The 22,895-nt window shown below is 40.8% G+C and overlaps 1 protein-coding gene across 1 annotated transcript in view; it reads left to right on the top strand.

Annotated features, from left to right (window-relative positions):
- The window catches only part of LOC111874945 (epithelial discoidin domain-containing receptor 1), a gene marked incomplete at its 5' end in the record, with an annotated part of 554,089 nt that overhangs the window by 480,763 nt on the left and 50,431 nt on the right, over nucleotides 1–22,895 (top strand). Inside the window, 5 exon segments of the mRNA XM_023870830.2 lie at nucleotides 5,019–5,144; nucleotides 7,060–7,334; nucleotides 8,807–9,014; nucleotides 16,622–16,812; nucleotides 18,449–18,604. Of these exon segments, the coding sequence (XP_023726598.1) occupies nucleotides 5,019–5,144; nucleotides 7,060–7,334; nucleotides 8,807–9,014; nucleotides 16,622–16,812; nucleotides 18,449–18,604 (956 nt within the window).

The raw sequence follows: 22,895 nt of genomic DNA, 5'->3' as shown, positions 1-22,895 counted from the left end.
TCCAGCATTCTTTACCTCGGAACTAGATGGAGGTGAATGGTTAACTTCAGGCCCCGGCTACATAATCCCGAGGAAAAGAGCTCGTGGTACCGGTTGGACAGGAGGTTGGGTAGGCCCCAGAGCCGGCCTGAACGCTATGAAGAACATAAACTTTCTTGACTCCTCTTAGAATCGAACCCCGGCTGTCTAGTCCGTAGCCAGTCGGTATACCGACTGAGCTATACTTCTATTCGTTATCCTCACGGGAGAGCTATAAGAAAGTGGCTGACTAAATATAAATTTGATGGATCCTATCTTCTGAGATGTTATGCCATATAACCAATTAGCCAACATTTATTTTGCTCCTTGCCTTACTCTAAAAACCTGAAGATGGAGACAGTATATTCCTCCGAAACGTCGGTTAACATATCGATAACACATCCCAAGAGACAATAACCTTCATAAGAAACCCTGTGAGAATCTCAAACATTATAACACTAAGAAGACTCATATCTTCTGGGATGCAATGCCGTGTAGTCCGTTGAATATAGATGTTTCGGAGGAGTATATCACCATCATCTTCAGGGTCTAAGAATAAGCCACGCAAGAAATTAGCTATGCTTTCCACCTGCTTTCACTTCTTTTATGGCTTATTCTTCGACCCTATGGATGAAAGCGGCGTGTTCCTCCGAAACATCTGTTGACTTGCAACGGACTACGCGGCGGTATATCCCAGAAGATAGAACTCTTCATCTAAATAATTAAAAATAAAATTGATTCTTCCACACGCAATACACACTAGATCTCCATTATAAAGACCAACGGACAGTGTTCTAGATGAAAAAAATCGCTGTTTATTTTCAGAATCAAACGAAATACATAAACTCGCTCTGTGTGGACAAAATTCAGTCCTCTTATTTCAAAGCATATAATACGGATAATATCAACTGCGCTTTAAAAACTTCACTGTATTAGGACGGATATTACGAAGTACTTGCCCGCACTGACTACATAGCACTCCGCCCACGATCCCTTTTCCTATTCCGTTCAGATCCCAGTTCTAACCTACATTTACTCTCTACCCCTTCTTCCATGCGTTGAATACTATACATGGTTCCTTTTCTTTCACGTCAGTCGACGAATGACGCTTTCTGGTTTCAATTTCACCCCAAAATCAACAACAAACAAGAACAGAGTAAAAAAAGGACCCTCGGCGACGTTGACACCCGTCAGCATTTAGTGTCGGCGTGCCAAAGTGTTCTCTCCTTCCCCCAGTTTCACAGAGACGCATCTAGACTACAGCGCCGGCCGGCCGCCCGGCCACCCATCCGGTGTTCAACGTGAATAAATGCTGACTCCATGGGCTCGAACACCACAGACAGACAGACATGGGTGTCCTCCACCGAATGCAAATAGAATCTGTCCCCATTTCCTCTCATACACAACAGCATGTCACAACAGGGTGTTCGGGCGTGTGTTATACAACTGTTCTTGGCAGTTTATAACATACCATTAAAGTCACCAAGTTGAAATAAATGACTTCACACAACCCCCTTCATCTGCCCCATCCCCCAAATGCTTATACCCTTACGCTTTTACTCACAACACACAGCATGCTTAGGAGAAGGGGGGAGGGTCTTCCAAACTTCCTGCACCCCCCACCTTCAAGCCTGTTAACCCTCATGAGCGGTTCCTCACAACTTGTTAAGAGGCGGCTAACCTTTTCTCATTCATCAGTGATTTACATCTTTAGCTACAGTGATTAATTACTTCACTCAGAATGTCTTCTGAGTTTTCAGACACAAAAGAATTAGCTTGCTGATATATCTTAAACAAAACCGCTGTCCCTCCTACTGTTTATATTACCAGTTATAAGTCTCCCCAGAGAGCTGTCCACTTTATTCTTGTTCATTCGACACGGGTTTTCGATTGCCACTACAGAATCTCAGGACAGGATACTACTTGTTACCTTGCTTGAATTTTTTCACGAGTAAACTAGGTGTTTGCAACAGTCATGCCATCTGCACGAGTGTAAATATACTCTTGTTACCTGACTTGAATTTTTTCACGAATAAAGTAGGTTTTTGCAATAGTTATGACATTTGCATGACCGTAAATATATTTCTTGCTACATTACTTCCCTTTCCTCAAGAACAAAAGCAGGCTTATGAGATGGTCATTGCATACGTAGGCTATGTATGTATGTATGTATGTATATCAATATCATGGTCTCAAGCCAACTAAAAGATTTTCAGTAAATATGATATAGGCGTTATGATTTTACTGGCCATTGTCCATAAAAATATTTGAATTTCCTATAATTCTTAGCAACAATATGGCGGATGCACGAACTTGTGAGATACAATCAACATCCCTAAAATTATGTATGGTAATAGCCTTTATAGCCGGTCACGGTAGCCGAGCGGTCTAAGGCGTGCACCGTCTTCGCTCGCTCGGAAGCCGGGATCGTGGGTTCGAATCCCACTCAGGGAATGGATGTTTGTGTGCGTTTTTCTGTGTTTGTGTACAGGTAGAGGCCTTGCGACGAGCTGATCACCCGCCCAAGGAGTCCTACCGAAGTGAACGGAGAAGTTCATGGAGGTAGGCCTAGGCCCACTGGGACTATAGTGCCAAGGGGGGCGGGGAAATAGCCTTTAGAAATATACGTAAATCTCATTCACTTAATTTTGTTGCGGGATACAAATGAGCATGAGGGCAGCCGTGCGAAGTTTTAGTTTTAAGTATTGCAGTGATAAATAGCAGCCTACTGGATTACAAATATATTTTTTTTATTAAAACGAATTATAAACATTTTCACAAAATCCATATGTAATGATATTTATAAACCAACAATTATAAAAGTAAAAATTGTGAGAGAAACTGTGGGACATACAAGTAGAAATAATCTGTACTTAAGTTATAGTTTCTGACAAATAACAACAACAACAACAACAACAACAATAATAATTTGAAGTATATTTTCTATTACAAGCAGTGAAGATGTTCTTTCTTGATTACATGTCGTTCCTGTGGTCATCTACACGCATATACGAGCTAAATTATATTTTAATATGGGATTATAAACCTACATTACCTAAATATGCAACAACGGGAGATTTGTGGGACTTAATGACTGTAAAGTTGGAATGAAGGCTTCATAACATCTGTCCGGTACTGCTCACAGAGAGAGACAAATTTCAGAAATCTCTACGCACGTTGTTTATAGGCAGAAGGAAGGTTACATATATAGGCAGGAGTATATAAAACAAAATATCTACTGCTTAGTGACGAGAGAAAAATCATGGATAACGTGTGGGTGTTTCTCCGATTTTGGTCATTATAAATTATTGTTTTAGACAGTGTCTACATGGTTCGTGAGACGCATAAATATTTGAGAATTTATCACCACATCGGTTCATTTACATTACTGTACTACTATATATAGGCTTAAGGACTCGGCTATAAGCATTGTAATATGACGCCTGAAAGCCGGAATAGCGGAGCCAAAGTATACGTATTCATTGCTAGGCAACGACTAGGTAATCAGCTTCCTGCGACAAAGAATACGTAAGCAACAATCGAGGTATAACGATGGTAAAAGTGCTTTCTGTTCAGTCCGATCCGAGGCTATATAACAAGGGTCTGAGGCAAGCTGAAGAAAGAATTAAGGGAGTCTGTTGATATGGCAGTCGAAGATATTAAAGGAGAAATGGCAAGAAAGGAATTAGGCTGTGCGCAGAATACTTCATGTGTGCTGCAGTTACAGTGAGGCTTGTGTAGTTACTGTGTTGAAATCCGTTGCAAGGATACTACTAGCGATGAACTGAGAACCCTAGTATGTATGTAACAGTGAACTGTAAAGTGTGTAGAGCAGCGATAGCGCTGTTTTACTTGTAGTTACGAATTGAGTATATGAGTGTAATAATCCCAGTCATCCAATCCAAAACCCCATCTAATAGTCACACACCCCCAAAACACATGGCAGTATATTTTGTCCTACATAGTAATCAAATAAATTAGTCCATTATCTGTGGAACTTTGCATCGAAACTTCTGCGTATGGGCATCTAACAAGTTGAATGTGATTCATAAAGGTTCGCATAAAAGTCCTGGAAGAGAAATGAGGAGTTTGACCTCAAAAGGTCAATAATTGTAGGTGCGTGCCAGGTCAGAAGGAAATCCGATGTTACCTAAGCATCTTCTGCCTGATGTTCAAATAGACACACAAGGGAATTGTAATTAACTTGTCTTCGCCTCGCTCAGAGCGGTGCAGCGTCCACGAGAGCAATACGACTGATGAACGTGTTTCTCCATGTGTTGTGGAGTAAACAGAAACATTTAGGAGCAAGTGACTTAACAACACTGAGCCAAGTTTCGTCATATAACTAAATTAGTTTTGAGGTTCTCAGGGCAATCATTATGAAGATCAATTTCTTCTGCTATGTGAGGTCAGTGTACATTGGTGGATGGTACCAGGTTTCGGCGAAACCTGCTGACTCCATAACAACAGCTCTGAAGTTCTCACAGCTGTCAATATTAGCATCATGGTGTACTGGGTGTGAAGCCGTGTTGTCTTGTCGATATAACTTGTTGTCTCCTTATTAAAAATGCATTTGGAATTTTCCTGGCTGTGACTAGCAAGAATGAAGTCTTCTGGGATGTGCCTCACGCCCCGGCCACTCTACCCCCGAGGACTGAGTGCCCGGCATTCATTGGAAAGGAGATTGTGTGGGTCTCAGATTTGGTCTGGACACTGTGATGAAGAAAGAAACTCTTGTCTCTTCCAGGAATCGATACACGATTTCTTGGTCGTCCAGCTCATAGTCTAACCTCTATACCGACTGAGCTATAATCTCTTGTCTCTTCCAGGAATCGAAACACGATTCCTTGGTCGTCCAGCTCGTAGTCAAACTTCTATACCGACTGAGCTATCTAGGCTTCCATTTCAGGTCTGATCATTAAAGTCGTTCCCCGAAAAGTGTGCTGTACTTTTTCTTGAATGACAATTCTAAGAAATGGAATTCCCGTTGTTTGTTACAGCACCCAGTCTTAGCAACGTCACAGACGAGCAATACTTCCTTCAACAGGACAGCGTGCAGGAGCCTTCAGGAAACCCGACCAATCCTGGCGGAGAAACCACACGCGCTAGGAAGGAAATTACCCCTGGTAAGTAGAGCAAAAACATGAGTTCAAGCAGTATTTCTCGAGAGCCCAAGAGCAGCTCAAGTACTGTTGTGCCGCCCAAAGAATCCTTACGGACGGAGGGGATAACAGTTAACTAAGAAGCAAAGATCCTCCCCCACTCTACCATCGTAGCCTGCCTGACGGTGGCACTCACCTATCGCTAGTGCAGAAGGAGTAATCTTGCCATACAAGAGGGAGGGTAGATGCAAGGCCAAGAGAGCGCAGGGAATGTGGGTGTACGTAGTGGGGGACGAGCCATGAGAATTATTTGTCCGGCTCCTCTATAGTTAATATATTCCTCACTTCTCATGCAATCCGAAAGTTCATTATCTCTCTTCATCCAAATGAATAGAGTTCGCATCCTGTGAAGTTATTAAGAGCCAATATTATTACTATCCTCCCAATCATGCAAGTGATCTCATCCGTGCGCCTTTTGTGCCTGTAATTTGATATGCATACAGCTATGCACTGTACTTTAAATAAACAACAGCTCCAGCAGAGTTAATCCTCTGAAATGAGATTCCTGAGATAAGTAGCAGATTGTAGAAGAAGAGACACAAGAAGAAACATAAATATTAGACAAGAAGTAAATATATATAACTCGGGAGAGAACGCAAAAGATTGTCATCAGAAGTGCTCAGAGAGCATTTTAAGAATTCCAACTAATTTCATTCCTCTCAAGATGTTTGCATTAGGAGGGAGATCGGCCAGCAAACAGATGGAAGAATTCGTCCAACCCAAAGATCTGAACACGCCAGAAGACCTAAACTTGAAGGTTAATATTGACGGTTATGCAGTATATTATCAGTGATAAAGCTAACTGCCAAATTTCTCGCCAACCACGATCTATTAACACAGTAATTGATTGTTTTTTTTTTCATTTCGGTGTTGATAGGTGCGATAGTGTTTCGTACAATTTTTTTTTTATTTTTAAAATAATTTTACAATCTACTCAATACACATAAATAGAGTAATAGAGTAAAAAGGATGGGTATGTGTAATATTGAAGCAGGTATCATCCTTCTGTGATTCTCTGGTGCTTATCTAATGAGATCCTCTGGCCACATTCTGTTTAGTCTTCTTTCTATTGCTGGTTGGTTGAAGAGGTTTCTTATTGGTTGGTTGTTGTTTTGAGTGGTCCGGTTTTTGTGTTTCTCCGCGTAGGCTCTGATGACTTCTGTTACATATGGTATGCTTAGATCATTGTGTAAGGTAGCGTTTGATACGTACCAGGGAGCATTAACTAGTTCTCTTAGCGTTTTGGATTGGACCGTTTGGAGAATTTTTGTGTTTGAAGGTTTGCTGCATCTCCATAACTCTACCCCGTAGGTCCAGACTGGTTTGATTATTGTTTTGTATAGGATTATTTTGTTTTCAAGGGATAGCTGTGATTTTTTTTCCGATTAGCCAATTCATATTTCTGGTTTTGAGCTCTATTTGTCTTCTCTTAGCTTTTATATGCGTTCTCCACGTTAGTTTCTCGTCAAGGTGGAGTCCTAAATACTTAACTTCTTGTTTGATGGGTATGGGGGTGCTGTTGATACTAACTTGCGGGCAGACAGCTCTTCTTGTTGTAAATGTTAACGTACAGAATTTAAATGAGAAAATCTGAAAACAGAGTCTTCCTGAGATATTTACGCGTTGAGTAAAGAATAATATTTAAATTGATATTGAGGAGTGTGGACTACGTACGTCTGGCTCAGGACAGGGACAAGTGGTGCGCTCTTGTAAACACGGTGATGAACCTTCGGAATCCATAATAGGCAACGAATTTATTAACTACATGCTTCTCAAGAAAGGCTCTACTCATTGGACTTATATAACAATGAACACGGTGTACTGAGCAATTTCGCAACTACCCGCCACTGAGCGCCTCGAATATCGTCTCTTTCCGCAGCGACAAGTGCCAGTAACAACCATCAAGCCTACATCGGCTTAATCACGGGGGTACTAGCGATGGTGGTACTCCTGCTGGCGTGCACTGTGGTACTCATGGTGCGTCGAGGACGTAAGAAAGTGGCTCTACTACACAAACACACAGCCCTGGTGTCCAGCAGCACTAAACCGGGTGTCACCATAAACATGAAGGACCTCAAGATGAACATGGCCCTGTCTACTCCTATCATCAACAACGGTCTCTCTCGCTCCCGTGTTGCAGCTGCTAAGAATAAGGTGGGTCTCACAGGATTTGTGTTTCTTATCTATGGTTTATGCAACGAAACTGTCATTAGTTTAGATAATATATCGTCAAATGATAGAATGATTGTTTAATAGTGAATTGGAATGAATACAGATGGAAGCTGTCGTAGCTAATTTCGTGATAATATCATGGAATTTGGCTGGAGAGACTGAGGAAAAACACTAAAAAGCCTCAGGCAAGATATCAAGTGGTCCAGCCGGGATTCGAACTGAGCTCCCTTAAAGATACTTTCTTCGTATTATTTTGCATCTTTCGTTTGTCGTGTTATTAATTACTCTCAAGTACCAATATATTTTGGGGCACTCGAATCAACTGTAGAGATACTGCACTGCATGTAACCGAATACTCGCGGTTGAGGGGTAGTGACACTCCAGCGTCGTTTTCGGAAGACTTCGTGTCTCATCTTGGTCTTGAGACCTGTTTTCGTAAAATACTGGATTTTATGATTTTTCCTCAGTCACTTCAGAAACGTGCTTGATAATACCTCAAGTAAAATCATGATCGATTTCTTCCAGATACTTTCCAATTTATTATTTAGTAATGTGTCTGTCAATAGACGACTTAAAATGTTTGCAAGTTTAAGCACCGTAAAATAAGTTAATAATCCATAAATGAAACCTAATGTATACAATAGTACATTCTGGCATTGATATGCAGGAGTTTATAGAGTTTGAAGCACTTATTTCCATATAATATATTGAAAAATATTTTAAGTAAGCCTTATTTACAGCTTACTGAAATCTATGACGCCTGTGCTGTAATTAGATATGTTTATGACCCACAATTTTTGTACATATTTTAGACAGTTAAATGTTACCTGGGGGTTATATAAAAAGAACTGGTACGCAATATATAGGGTCGATCATTCACTGCCTTACGTGCAACACTACGTTCCACAAGTACAAGTTCACCTGTACAAGTGTAAAAAGTTTTTTATTTTTTTAAAATACACTATATGTTTCGGCTAAGATGGCCATCATCAGATGTTAAAAATATGTTTAATGAGGAAATCGCTGCTTTCATTTTTTGCTGAAGCATATGCGGTCCCTCTGATGCGTGTGTGTGTCGTAGTTGGGTGTGTTACGCTCTTTCCTGTTGTGTTCTTCGTTGTTTGTCTTGTTCCTGAACATTCAGTATCGACAGAAGTGAAGAGTGCAACAGGATGCAGCAGTACAATATAATTACAATATACAGGCCTATATTCTCGGACAGCGAACTTGTTATCAGACGTTTCCATTGTTTCTCTTGTGATTTAATTCAATTTTCTCACACGTTCATTCATCGAGAAAAGTTCCACTAACTAACTAACTAACTAACTATAATCTCATTTTCACTGGCCTAGGTCCACCAATTTACGAAACGGTGTGCCCAAAGTAATTCTCTTTCGGACATCGAGTAACAGGTTTAGTTTCAATGTAGACTATTAATGCCGGTTTTGTTTCAGAATAAAGTGTCTGGCATGACAACACCATCTGGTAATGGGAAGGTGAACAACATCTACGGGCACATGGTTGTGGGCGAGGAGTCAGAGGATAGTGAGAATTCGTCAGTCTACCATGAGCCTTACAAACTGCTGCCATCCACAAAGCAGGAGTACGGATGTCTGCTCAAGAAAGATACTCTGTCCTCAAGCAAAAGTGGCGAATACACTGGTGAGTGACCTGCTTTTGTAATGTGTTTTGATAGAAAATAAATCTATACCTGTAGCTGGCTGTGGAGGCCCATAAGGTTGTGAGACGTCGAGGCTCCCACATTTTCTAGACAGTCGGCTCACAGATGGCGGTAAGGTTGTCAGCCTTATGCGCCGGCAGACCGCCCTTTACTTCGAGGAAGATTTATAGTACTCATTTCTGTTAAAGGCTGAGTCGATCTCATGGCCATAGTGCGACTGGAAGGATTAGGTCAATTGGAAAATCCAATGACTTCATCGGGAATCAAACCCGAACCTTCCGGCTTGTATTTAAAGGTAAATGTTTTCTTATTTATCTCTTCGGCTGCTTCTTTGTGTTATCTCTCCACGGATTAGGCATCTTAGGTTCCGCAGTAATATTGTATCTTCTCACAACCTCCATACACCAAAACACCGATCTTGAAACTTCCTATGTATTTTAAAATTTCACGTATGTCCCCATCCTTTCCTTGCCTTCTTGATGACTCGTGCTCTAAATTTCTTGGTAATCTCTCCTCCTTCATTCAATCAATATGGCCAGATTATCCGAGAGATTTATTTTCTACGTTTCTTATCGGTAATGAAATGCTTATATTTCATTTATCACTCCGTCTTTTGTTGTTACTTATTACACATCTTTAGCCTTTGATATCACATACTGAAACGCTATTTTAAATACTTATAAATGTTCTTAAGACAGTATGAATAAAAGATTTTTTTGTGGGTTGAAAGTCTGAAATAATAGCAGGAAATCCTTTTGGATTTTAATGACAATTTAAAATTTATAACGTATTTATAAATATTGAAGAAATCTTAGTGAAATATTACAACTCCACCTATATGTTAGATTGGGAGAAGTTTGTATATGGACCCCTAATCCCTTCTCTGTGGCGTATACGAAACAGGTACGGGGCAGGGCAAACCTACGTAATGCTTGCAGTCATAATCCTTATTACAGAAGGATAATGAGCAGTTAACAACCGTATATGCGTTACCAGACCAGTACTGCGTTACAACTAACCAATTCATTGTCTGCTTGTCCTGTCTATATCTGCAGAAAATTTATATCGTGGTTGTATTCCAATGTAAAAATTAGAATTTACAAAATTATAATTTTGCCTGTGGTTCTGAATGGTTGTAAAACTTGGTCTCTGACATTAAGGGAGGAACATAGACTGAGGGTGTTTGAGAACAGGGTGTTGTGGAGTATATTTGGACCGAAGAGAAATGAAGTGACAGGAGGTTGGAGAAAACTGCATAATGAGGAGGAGCTTCATAACTTGTACTCTTCGCCAAGTATAATTAGAATGATCAAGTCAAGGATGATGAGATGGACAAGGCATGTAGCACGAATGGGAGAGAACAGAAATGCCTGTAAGATATTGGCGGGAAAAACAGAAGGAAAGAGAACACTAGGAAGACCAAGACGGTGGGTGGATAATATTAAAATTGATCTTAGAGGAATAAATGGTATGGTATGGACTGGATTGATCTGGCTGAGAAGATGGACCATTGAAGGGCTTTTGTGAACACGATAATGAACGTTCGGGTTCCGTAAAATGTTTGGAATTTCTGGAGCAGCTACACACCTGGCGGCTTCTCAAGAAGGGCTCAGCTACATGAAATTAGTTAATTAGTTAGGGTGTAATTGCAATTGAAACACATGATCGAATGAATGCCAGGAGAAATAGAGAACAGCTATGGCTAATTTATCCGAGATAAATGACACATTTCTTCCTTGAGCTTCAAACTTGGGTCGAATACGTAACATGCCAATCACGCGACGAGGAACTCTGGAATGTCGAGAAGTGGATTAGATTCGTCATATTTCATTACATTAATGGAAGAATCTGCTGTACAGAGTTTGTCATTTCTTCAGATATACAATCTACTCATTAATCTCTAGGCTGAAGAGAATTTCCTTTTATTATCCTTACACAAAATAGATTTCCATGTACTGTCAGATTTAGTAATTACATTAATCTGTTTGTAGGAATTATAACCAAAATTTGTAGTATTTACTCATTTCTTTATGATATTATTCACTCAGTAGAAGATTTCAAAATAAGTCGTCCCTTTCTAGCTTATGCACAAAAGGAGTACACGTATAATACTTCTATCTTACAAAACAAACATTGTTTACAAAGTTTGAAATGAAACTAGACATAGAGAAAAGGACAGGAGAGACTGTGGTGCTTGAAAGAAGGAGTGGGGTAACTTGACAAGCGACGTTAATTAAACCCAGATTTCACGCCTTAATGAGAAATACAGTCTGAGAACTACGGGAAGGACCGGCTCTCTGCAAGTGGGCAGACGGCCAGGCAGTCTGCTGTTACAGTACTTACTGTGTATGTAGGCCGCGGGACAGATCTTAATTGCAGGCAGAAGGGCCCGATGTAAAGTGTCAGCTCGGGCAAGCTAAAATCCTTCCGCCAACCCTTATTCCTCTGGCATCTGTACGAACGCTATTGCTCCCAGAGAATGTAAGTGGCCTTGTGTACACAGTGGACATTTTGCTGGGAGAAGGCACAGAGACATTTCATATCTTTTATATATATTGTAACGTGTTTTGCTACTGAAGACGCCGTTCGGATTGTTAATTGGTTTATTTAACAACCTACAAGTCTGTGCTACAATTAATTATAACACTGTTGCTGTTTTACACAATTTACAAACACTACACACTATTCTATCCACTCTATACAGGTCTCTGTGAATTACACACTCCCAATATAACTGTTCTACGGCACACACAAAATCTTGAAGCCGCACAATTAGTCTTCACTTGCTGACTTCTCAGTTATCGCGCACTATAAAACCTTCTAACCACGCGTCCGGTTCTTCTTTCCGCGACTGCTCCTATATTTCAACTGTCTTTTCAGTCCAAGTCCAAGTCACATTGGGACTGACACTCCTTCAGTCTGTTTTTTTTCCTTATATGAAAGTTACTGTCCTGCTCATTTGGGGCGCCCTCTCTGACGAGAGGTCGGGTCTGTCATTTGTCAGTCATAGTCCGTATTAGTATGTCCATTGTCAGTATTTACATATACTTACATTTTTAATCTTAATTCCTATTTCTATGTACAATATATACAAGGCCTGTGTTAGTCCAGGCTTTGTACAGCAGATGATGCCCTATTTCTAGTAGTATTCGCTTCCACCGCAGTGTAGTCATTTGAACGGTCGTATGCCTGACCGCCGGCAAGTTTAAGCCTCTTATACTTTCTGTGTCGGGCTTCGCCCTGTATGTATGAGAAGTCACATACTGTCTTCGGCAGCTCAAACACTGGTATTGTGGGTTCGAATCCCACTTGAGGTATGGAGGTATGCGTTGTCCGGTGCAGGTAGATGCCTTGAGAATATCTGATATCCTTCCAAGAATTCCTGCCAAAAGCCTAAAGATTTACATTTCTTATATAAGCCTAATTATCATTAATACACAAGTATAAGGGTCGTACAACATAATCAGTTGTACAAATATGTTTTTTACAAGTTCACTGGTACGTATCAAGAATGATAACTTCTTCGACTGATTCCAATAGCATGTCTCTTTTAACATATTGTAACGGATTTGATCAATGCATTGCCAGGCAATGGCTCCGTAAACATGGTCCATCGCCCAACAATATATGAAACTGTGTTTTCTATGTGGTCTGCGCCACACAACAGTACTGTGCTGTGTCTCCTGCACGTGGTCCCTGCCGAGGAATTACAAGAGGTTCCAGAATAACCGAAGAGTCTCCTGTAAGATGCTTAAACTTGGAGGTGGTCAAGCTTACGACCTTCAAGTGACTAGGCTGCAGTTGTAGCATGAGACATATAAGTTAAGCGTGATCTGCTCTGCAAAGCCTGTACTGACAGAGGACTTGTGCGTAGTGCAAAAGCAAGATTTTTTTAAAATAACATGCTATGTGTGCGAAAAGTACACTTGACGAAAAGCCAAACATATTCATAACAGATAAACCCATATTATCGTCAAAGAGGATGTTAAATAAGGACTAATGCCGTAAGGGTTTAGTTGGGGAAAAAATCTCTGGTCATGGTTCTCAAGGGGCTTGATGACAAGATAAACTGATTGGCGATAAACCGCCAGTCGTAAAATAAATTTGACTTTGACTTTCATTTTGACCGAGGAGTCAGTCGTAGCTGAGAAGCCTTGAGTCAAGGACACCAACCCGTCATAGAAAGGAGTCTTGCTCTTCCTAGTGGTCTCTTTCCTTCTGGCTTTCCCGCCAGTATCATATATGCATTCCTCTTCTCCATTTGTGCTACATGCCCTGCCGATCTCATACTCTTTGACTTGGTCATTCTAATTATGTTTTGCGAGGAGTACAAGTTATGAAGCTTCTCACTATGCAGTTTTCTCTNGTTGGGCCAATTTAGACTTTTCCAGCAAACCCTGTGTCATATTATATTTGTGCTCCTTAATGCGTACTTCTAGGGGTCTGCTAGTTTCACCGATGTAACATCTGCCGCAGTCGCAAGGGATGCTATACACACACTGCTTCGTTTTCTGGGCATCTCTGTAAGATGCTCCTGTAAGATGCTTAAACTTGGAGGTGGTCAAGCTTACGACCTTCAAGTGACTAGGCTGCAGTTGTAGCATGAGATATGTAAGTTAAGCGTGATCTGCTCTGCAAAGTCTGTACTGACAGAGGACGTGTGCGTAGTGCAAAAGCAAGATTTTTTTAAATAACATGCTATGTGTGCGAAAAGTACACTTGACGAAAAGCCAAACATATTCATAACAGATAAACCCATATTATCGTCAAAGAGGATGTTAAATAAGGACTAATGCCGTAAGGGTTTAGTTGGGGAAAAAATCTCTGGTCATGGTTCTCAAGGGGCTTGATGACAAGATAAACTGATTGGCGATAAACCGCCAGTCGTAAAATAAATTTGACTTTGACTTTCATTTTGACCGAGGAGTCAGTCGTAGCTGAGAAGCCTTGAGTCAAGGACACGAAGCCGTCATAGAAAGGAGTCTTGCTCTTCCTAGTGGTCTCTTTCCTTCTGGCTTTCCCGCCAGTATCATATATGCATTCCTCTTCTCCATTTGTGCTACATGCCCTGCCGATCTCATACTCTTTGACTTGGTCATTGTAATTACGTTTGGCGAGGAGTACAAGTTATGAAGCTTCTCATTATGCAGTTTTCTCCAATCTCCCGTCACTTCATCCCTATTTGGCCCAAATTTTCTCAGCAGCCTGTCCAAATCTCATGTCCATTTTCTTTAGCTTAGGTCGTTTATCCAAGGAGTCCGTCCAGGTACAAGGCCCTTTGTGACATTTCGTAACAAGCTGATTTTTATGGTGAGAATTTGTTAGCCCCTCGCCCAACCTCCAAGCTGGAAGACCACCCATTGTCGGCTGTTCGCGACTGCTTATTCGGTATATTCGCAGCTACCGTCCATATCTGGAGGCCGTCTCCTCCAGTCACAACCTGAGGACGCGCCATGCCGTGGTGACAAGGGACCCACTTAAATGAACATTAGCAGCATCTCAAAATAATAATAATAATAATAATAATAATAATAATAATAATAATAATAATAGATTCTTTATTTATTTCGTACGTTGTTACTCAATGGTCCAGAGGCCAATTATAAGCTAAACACGAGCAAGTGAATGAAACAAAAGAAACTTATACAAACATGAAAGAGAAGAAAGCCAATTTATATAATTTAGGCAGTAATGCAAATTCAGTATGTGCAGTCACGCCAGTTTGTATAATTTAGGCAATAATGCAAATTCAGTATGTGCAGTCACGCCAGTTTGTATAATTTAGGCAATAATGCAAATTCAGTATGTGCAGTCACGCCAGTTTGTATAATTTAGGCAATAATGCAAATTCAGTATGTGCAGTCACGCCAGTTTGTATAATTTAGGCAATAATGCAAATTCAGTATGTGCAGTCACGCCAGTTTGTATAATTTAGGCAATAATGCAAATTCAGTATGTGCAGTCACGCCAGTTTGTATAATTTAGGCAATAATGCAAATTCAGTATGTGCAGTCACGCCAGTTTGTATAATTTAGGCAATAATGCAAATTCAGTATGTGCAGTCACGCCAGTTTGTATAATTTAGGCAATAATGCAAATTCAGTATGTGCAGTCACGCCAGTTTGTATAATTTAGGCAATAATGCAAATTCAGTATGTGCAGTCACGCCAGTTTGTATAATTTAGGCAATAATGCAAATTCAGTATGTGCAGTCACGCCAGTTTGTATAATTTAGGCAATAATGCAAATTCAGTATGTGCAGTCACGCCAGTTTGTATAATTTAGGCAGTAATGCAAATTCAGTATGTGCAGTCACGCCAGTTTGTATAATTTAGGCAGTAATGCAAATTCAGTATGTGCAGTCACGCCAGTTTGTATAATTTAGGCAATAATGCAAATTCAGTATGTGCAGTCACGCCAGTTTGTATAATTTAGGCAGTAATGCAAATTCAGTATGTGCAGTCACGCCAGTTTGTATAATTTAGGCAATAATGCAAATTCAGTATGTGCAGTCACGCCATTCATTATGCGGCAACATAAAAAGTATATACTTAGTTTCATACTAAGTATAATTAATATTTTAATGATTAAGAAGTAAGAATAAGAGAAACAGTTTCGGTTCCAAGTAAGTCACCGTTTCTACAAGCAACATTATCATCTGATATGCACGTAACACAACAATAATAATGATTCAGTTTAATTCCTTTATAATTTACACGTTTACTCAGCACAAAGGCCAACTCTAAAATAAACACGAGCAGACAGACAAAGCAAATAATCAAAAAAACAAATAATACTATTACTAATAATGATATTGCAACTTATAGCACAATTCGAAGCGAATAATAACCACAGAATCACAGCAAAATTAGTAATTTCGGTCACCATAGCAACCAAGTACTTAGTGGCATGCTGTATTCCTATGTCCACCACCTTGATTTTACTGATCGTTGCAGATTAAAAGTTAACCCCAGCGTCATAATGATCGTACGAAATTTCGTGAAAATCAGTCTGTTGCATGAAACTTTTAAATAGGGACCCACATACACACAGAGATCATGATGATCTCCTAAGCGCACTTCCCTCTCTTGTAGGAAGGAAAGTGGGATACAAAAGCAACTTTGAAAACAATAAATTACATATAGGATTTTAAGTTGTCAGAGCTGTAGCTATGAAGATCTCTATCTTTTGCGATACAAAGCCGTGTAGTCCTTCGAAAATTAACCGACGTTTCGGAGGAATATTTCTCCTTTTTCTTCAAAGTCGAAGAATAAGGCGAGCAAGAAACCAGTGTGAGAGCAGGCTGGTTTGTTCTTCGACCCTAAAAAATGAAGGTGTATGCTGTTCCGAAACGTCATTGTTGACTTTCAACGGACTACACGGCTTTATATCTCATAAGATAGAACTCTTCAATAAATTACACTTTACAATTAAGTGACAGCTTAAATGGGTAAACAACAATTTGCAAAATATAAAATTGCGTAGAGAATAATAGGACAGCATAACTGCTACAGACAGAGGAACAAGAGCCGCAAATTGCCTGCATTTGCCTGTAATCTTACCACCTGTGCTTGTTGCTTCGCTACAGATTTCACGAGTGTGAACAGCTTCCAGGAGGATGTGAAATTTTCGTCCTCGTCATTCTACAACCTGACGCCACCCCCACCTCCAACTTCTCGCCCCCCTCCGTACGAGGTGCAGAATTTCCCCACCCCAACGAAAACCCCGCCAAGCAACACTCCAGTCGAGAACTACTATGCTGCCACGGACATTGTGAAGGTAAGTCCTTCCACGCTCCGCTCCGCTGACATCGAAGCTTTGGACGGAATAACACTGTATGTCACACGCTGTTTGTTCTCTTTTATTCTGAAACCAAGTTTCTTATACATGTCCCTATATAGAGCTACGTATGACCAGCTCTATACTCCGGAAGAGAGAAATGTGATCCAATATTTGTAGTCTTCCGATTCTGTACGAGCGCAGAAGGAAATATGAAATTGTATTACTGCTTGTATTGAGCACCCTGTGATCTCAAAATGGAGAGCACTGATATATATATAAATTACACACTCGTTTAACTTTATTGTTCTATAGACATTTCAAACCAAAGTCAATAGCAAGATGTCAATGTTCAGCCTAGTGATATTTCTGTGAACAACGCATCAATGGCAAAAAAAATCATAAATTTCGTAATAAATTCTGATATGAAAAGCAAATACAGTAATATATTGTGGTCTCCTGGATTAAGATTGTGATACCATGTTGTTTGGTAGCTGTGTATCTATCAGTATTTCAGACGAACATACTTCCATAGAAATCACTTATACCCTGAAAATGGAGGTATTATGTTCACTCGAAATACACAATGTCATACTCCAGAATAAAATATGAATCTTGGGTATGAAAAACTCTAATCATATTGTCACGCGTTCAAGTGAATATAGACGGAGTTTGGATTCGGAATTGCATTTATTGACCACTTACGGATCATCAGATACAAGCAATTATAACACTCTCACTAATATACGCACCCATCTTCTCACTACGTCACTTACTAAGACTTCTCAGTTTGTTTTTACTAACCGTTTCCTGGTGACGGACCCTAACAATATCCTCTATATATGTCCTTACTGGCTGGCGAATGTCTTAAAACTGCTTAACTGAGTCCTATATTACGATCGACGGTCAGTCGGCCAGTATTTCTTGGAATAAAGCACCCATCTTGGGCTTACAACCAGATTTTTATTACTGTCAGAGAGTTGCCGGGTTGTTGTCGCGCTCTCTCTGACAAGAGAACGGGTTATCGTTTACAATTGCTGCTGGTTCTCGCCAGCGCATTCATTTTCGGGTCCGAGTCCCGTGGGACTCGCGACCATTTTTTACTGTCTCAGATTCGAGACATCCCTTTTCCGGCTCCTACGATTCGCAGAGTCACGGTGGAGGTATCCGACCCCGCCTCCACGCGGGATCCTGACTAAATTCTAGAATTGTCCCGCTTATAACACCTCTTCACGGACCACGCAGAAAACACTGCTTCTCAGTTTTGTAGTTCAGTCGTTACCGTGCGAATATGTTTGTTTGCGAAGCCGTTACTCAGCAACGGCTGCCGTATATTTGCTTATTCTGCTGTCGTTGGGCGTTGTTTATAGAATCATTATTTAGCAATGGGCATACATGCTACAATACAGTAGACGAAGTTTTAAGTTCTTTCCGTTGTTTGGTACTTAATTGCGTTCCGTGGCGTTCGTAAGTCGAAGACTGGATTATTGTAGGACACGTGTAGTGTAATGCCTTACTTTACAGAATATGGAACAGTACTGAATGTTGAGATAATTTTGCTGGATCCGTAGAATTATCAGGAGGTACTCCGATCCTCAAATTTAATAAATCCCCTTTCTAATTTAACTGGTTTCAGACGGAAAGGCGAGAACAGCATTTCACACCCGGAAAGTTTACTCCAATCAAGATTCCCGAGGGTCCTCCTCGAGACGGAGTTGTTACCTCACTTCTAGAGTTCCCGCGACACCGACTTCGCCTGGTGGAGAAACTCGGCGAGGGAGGCATCGGGATGGTAAGTCAGACCTATCAGGCTCTGAATGCCACTGCTATTGAGGAGTACAGCTGTCTTCTCAAGTTTCTCCCGCATGCCCTTATCATCAAGAAGGTTGGAAATTTATGTGGAAGGTCGATAGGATCGGAAAGACTTGGTGGGCATCTGTATGATTTTGGTTTTTCGGTTTCAATTTTTCTTCCATAGATGACGCTAGCGGTGGGGAACGCGGTAGCGTACTTGAGGCACTATGCTACAAGCCGGAAGGTCGCGGATTGAAGTCCCGATGAGGTAATTGGATTTTTTTCAATTGACCTAATCCTTCCAGNTAACACTGTATGTCACACACTGTTTGTTCTCTTTTATTCTGAAACCAAGTTTCTTATACATGTCCCTATATAGAGCTACGTATGGCTAGCTCTATACTCCGGAAGAGAGAAATGTGATCCAATATTTGTAGTCTTCCGATTCTGTACGAGCGCAGAAGGAAATATGAAATTGTATTACTGCTTGTATTGAGCACTCTGTGATCTCAAAATGGAGAGCACTGATATATATGAGTTACACACTCGTTTAACTTTATTGTTCTATAGACATTTCAAACCAAAGTCAATAGCAAGATGTCAATGTTCAGCCTAGTGATATTTCTGTGAACAACGCATCAATGGCAAAAAAAAATCATAATTTCGCAATAAATTCTGATATGAAAAGCAAATACAGTAATATATTGTGGTCTCCTGGATTAAGATTGTGATACCATGTTGTTTGGTAGCTGTGTATCTATCAGTATTTCAGACGAACATACTTCCATAGAAATCACTTATACCCTGAAAATGGAGGTATTATGTTCACTCGAAATACACAATGTCATACTCCAGAATAAAATATGAATCTTGGGTATGAAAAACTCTAATCATATTGTCACGCGTTCAAGTGAATATAGACGGAGTTTGGATTCGGAATTGCATTTATTGACCACTTACGGATCATCAGATACAAGCAATTATAACACTCTCACTAATATACGCACCCATCTTCTCACTACGTCACTTACTAAGACTTCTCAGTTTGTTTTTACTAACCGTTTCCTGGTGACGGACCCTAACAATATCCTCTATGTATGTCCTTACTGGCTGGCGAATGTCTTAAAACTGCCTAAACTGAGTCCTATATTACGATCGACGGTCAGTCGGCCAGTATTTCTTGGAATAAAGCACCCATCTTGGGCTTACAACCAGATTTTTATTACTGTCAGAGAGTTGCCGGGTTGTTGTCGCGCTCTCTCTGACAAGAGAACGGGTTATCGTTTACAATTGCTGCTGGTTCTCGCCAGCGCATTCATTTTCGGGTCCGAGTCCCGTGGGACTCGCGACCATTTTTTACTGTCTCAGATTCGAGACATCCCTTTTCCGGCTCCTACGATTCGCAGAGTCACGGTGGAGGTATCCGACCCCGCCTCCACGCGGGATCCTGACTAAATTCTAGAATTGTCCCGCTTATAACACCTCTTCACGGACCACGCAGAAAACACTGCTTCTCAGTTTTGTAGTTCAGTCGTTACCGTGCGAATATGTTTGTTTGCGAAGCCGTTACTCAGCAACGGCTGCCGTATATTTGCTTATTCTGCTGTCGTTGGGCGTTGTTTATAGAATCATTATTTAGCAATGGGCATACATGCTACAATACAGTAGACGAAGTTTTAAGTTCTTTCCGTTGTTTGGTACTTAATTGCGTTCCGTGGCGTTCGTAAGTCGAAGACTGGATTATTGTAGGACACGTGTAGTGTAATGCCTTACTTTACAGAATATGGAACAGTACTGAATGTTGAGATAATTTTGCTGGATCCGTAGAATTATCAGGAGGTACTCCGATCCTCAAATTTAATAAATCCCCTTTCTAATTTAACTGGTTTCAGACGGAAAGGCGAGAACAGCATTTCACACCCGGAAAGTTTACTCCAATCAAGATTCCCGAGGGTCCTCCTCGAGACGGAGTTGTTACCTCACTTCTAGAGTTCCCGCGACACCGACTTCGCCTGGTGGAGAAACTCGGCGAGGGAGGCATCGGGATGGTAAGTCAGACGTACCAGGCTCTGAATGCCATTGCTATTGAGGAGTACAGCTGTCTTCTCAGGTTTCTCCCGCATGCCCTTATCATCAAAGAGGTTGGAAATTTATGTGGAAGGTCGATAGGATCGGAAAGAGTTGGTGGGCATCTGTATGATTTTGGTTTTTCGGGTTCAATTTTTCTTCCATAGAACGCGATAGCATACTTGAGGCACTATGCTACAAGCCGGAAGGTCGCGGATTGAAGTCCCGATGAGGGAATTGGATTTTTTTCAATTGACCTAATCCTTCCAGCCGCACTATGGCCCTGGGGTCGACTCAGCCTCTAACAGAAATGAGTACCAGGAATTAATTAAATAATTTTCCTCGGGAAGTAAAGCGCGGCTGACAAACTTACCGCCATCTTTGAGCCGGTTGTCTAGATAATGTTGGACCCTCAACGTCTCACAACCCTATGGGCCTTCACGGCCTGGTATAGTGAAAGCTTTACTTTTTCTCCCATAGATAGCGCTAGAGGTATGCGGTTATTCTGTATCATGAAAACGAATGCGAATGTGGTGATGGGCTGCAAATGGAGGAACATATCTTCTGGGACTGTAAACTGTACGAGGACCAGCGGGCAGAAGTGACGGACATTTCGTCTGAGAACAGCAAAAAAGAATACCCAAAGTCAGTTATAGAGCTCTTAAGGCTAAAAGAAAAAAAGATTTCCGCAAGGCGTCGGTTACTTCATAGACAACGTTCCTATATTTATATAAAACAGATATGTAAGAAAAGTAAAAGAAGTAATTGTACTGATTATTAACAGTGTACTATCAGATTTAAGTTAAGATTATATTAAGAATCGCGGGGTTACCGCTATTATAGAATAAGTTGTTTATAGGAATGTGCTACAGAAGGCCGGATGGGCATTGCCTAGGACTTTTTTGTATTTACAATAATTTCTTTCTACAATAAAAAGAATATCACGAAAATTTTAAGTTGTTTCTGCATTGGTATATCTCAACTTGGTTATCGGTTTGGTTCGTTGCATGTACTTTCTACTTATTTTTCTGTCTTAGTTCAAGTCTTAATCTACATTTCTGCAATATTTATCGTAAATTTTCCAATAATCTCCCGTTTTCAAAACCTGATCCCAGATGCATGTATAGATTTTGTCATGGTGGCTTAGGCTGACGTTGATTTACGTTAGCTCTTTTCAGTGGACCCAACAGAGCAGATACACAGTCTTTTCATCTGAGGATACAAAATGACCCAGTTTCCGAAACTTGTGTTATTTAGAATACCAGGCGATGAACATAGTCCACAAAACTCAGTAGTCCAATCATGTAATCGCTAGAAGTCTTTGTAACTGAGAACTAAAGTTCTTTCTTTTATTGTAACTGGATTTGTTTTGAATAGATAGGAACTTCAAGAAGAAATCAGATTGTTAATGAAATTTATAAAAATATGAATCAGTAACACCTCCATAAGTCTAAGGGAGACTGTAGCCACTCTCCTGCCATCATAATAGGAATTCTCCCCACATTATGTGTTGACGATGAAATCGCGCGAAACTGCGTTACCTAACCTGAAGCCGTCCCCCCCCCCCCCCCCCNAACGCCTTTCCTCACGCCGAAGCCGCCCCCCCCCCCCCCCCGCTACAGCAGTAGCATCCTTTTATACCAGTAGCGGAGTGCGTGCTATATTAAAAGTCATAAAGTCTGCCCACGCAAGCAACCGCAGCCGAAATTACACGCCCCAACAAAAGTCCCACCTGCAGTTGTAAAGTTCACTGCTTCTGCCTTCAAGTAGTTCTGGTACAGTAAAATATTTTACCATACTTTCTGGACGAAATTTTAACTATAAGGGCATAAGCATTATAAATAAGTTTTCCATTAAGTGTTTGAAATGTTTAGAAAAGAAATAAAATGTGTTGTAGCAAAGCGTTTTATGTACTTCTCTATGGGTAATGCATATAAAAGTTTTTCATTAGTTTATGATTTTTTGTTATTGGCGCTACAGCCCTTATTTGGGCCTAGGCCAACCTCCATAAAACTCTCCGTTTCACTTCGGTTTTACTAGATCTTAGACATACGGTAGGACTCCTTGGGCGGGTGATCAGCTCGTCGCAAGGCCTCTACCTGTACACAAACACAGAAAAACGCACACAAACATCCATGCCCTGAGTGGGATTCGAACCCACGATCCCGACTTCCGAGCGAGCGAGCGAAGAGAGTGCATGCCTTAGACTGCTCGGCTACCGT

The sequence above is a fragment of the Cryptotermes secundus genome, unplaced genomic scaffold, assembly GCF_002891405.2.
Source record: "Cryptotermes secundus unplaced genomic scaffold, Csec_1.0 scaffold661, whole genome shotgun sequence".
Lineage (NCBI taxonomy): Eukaryota > Metazoa > Arthropoda > Insecta > Blattodea > Kalotermitidae > Cryptotermes > Cryptotermes secundus.
Note: the sequence above shows the minus strand (reverse complement) of the source record. Positions and strands in the feature narration are given on the sequence as shown.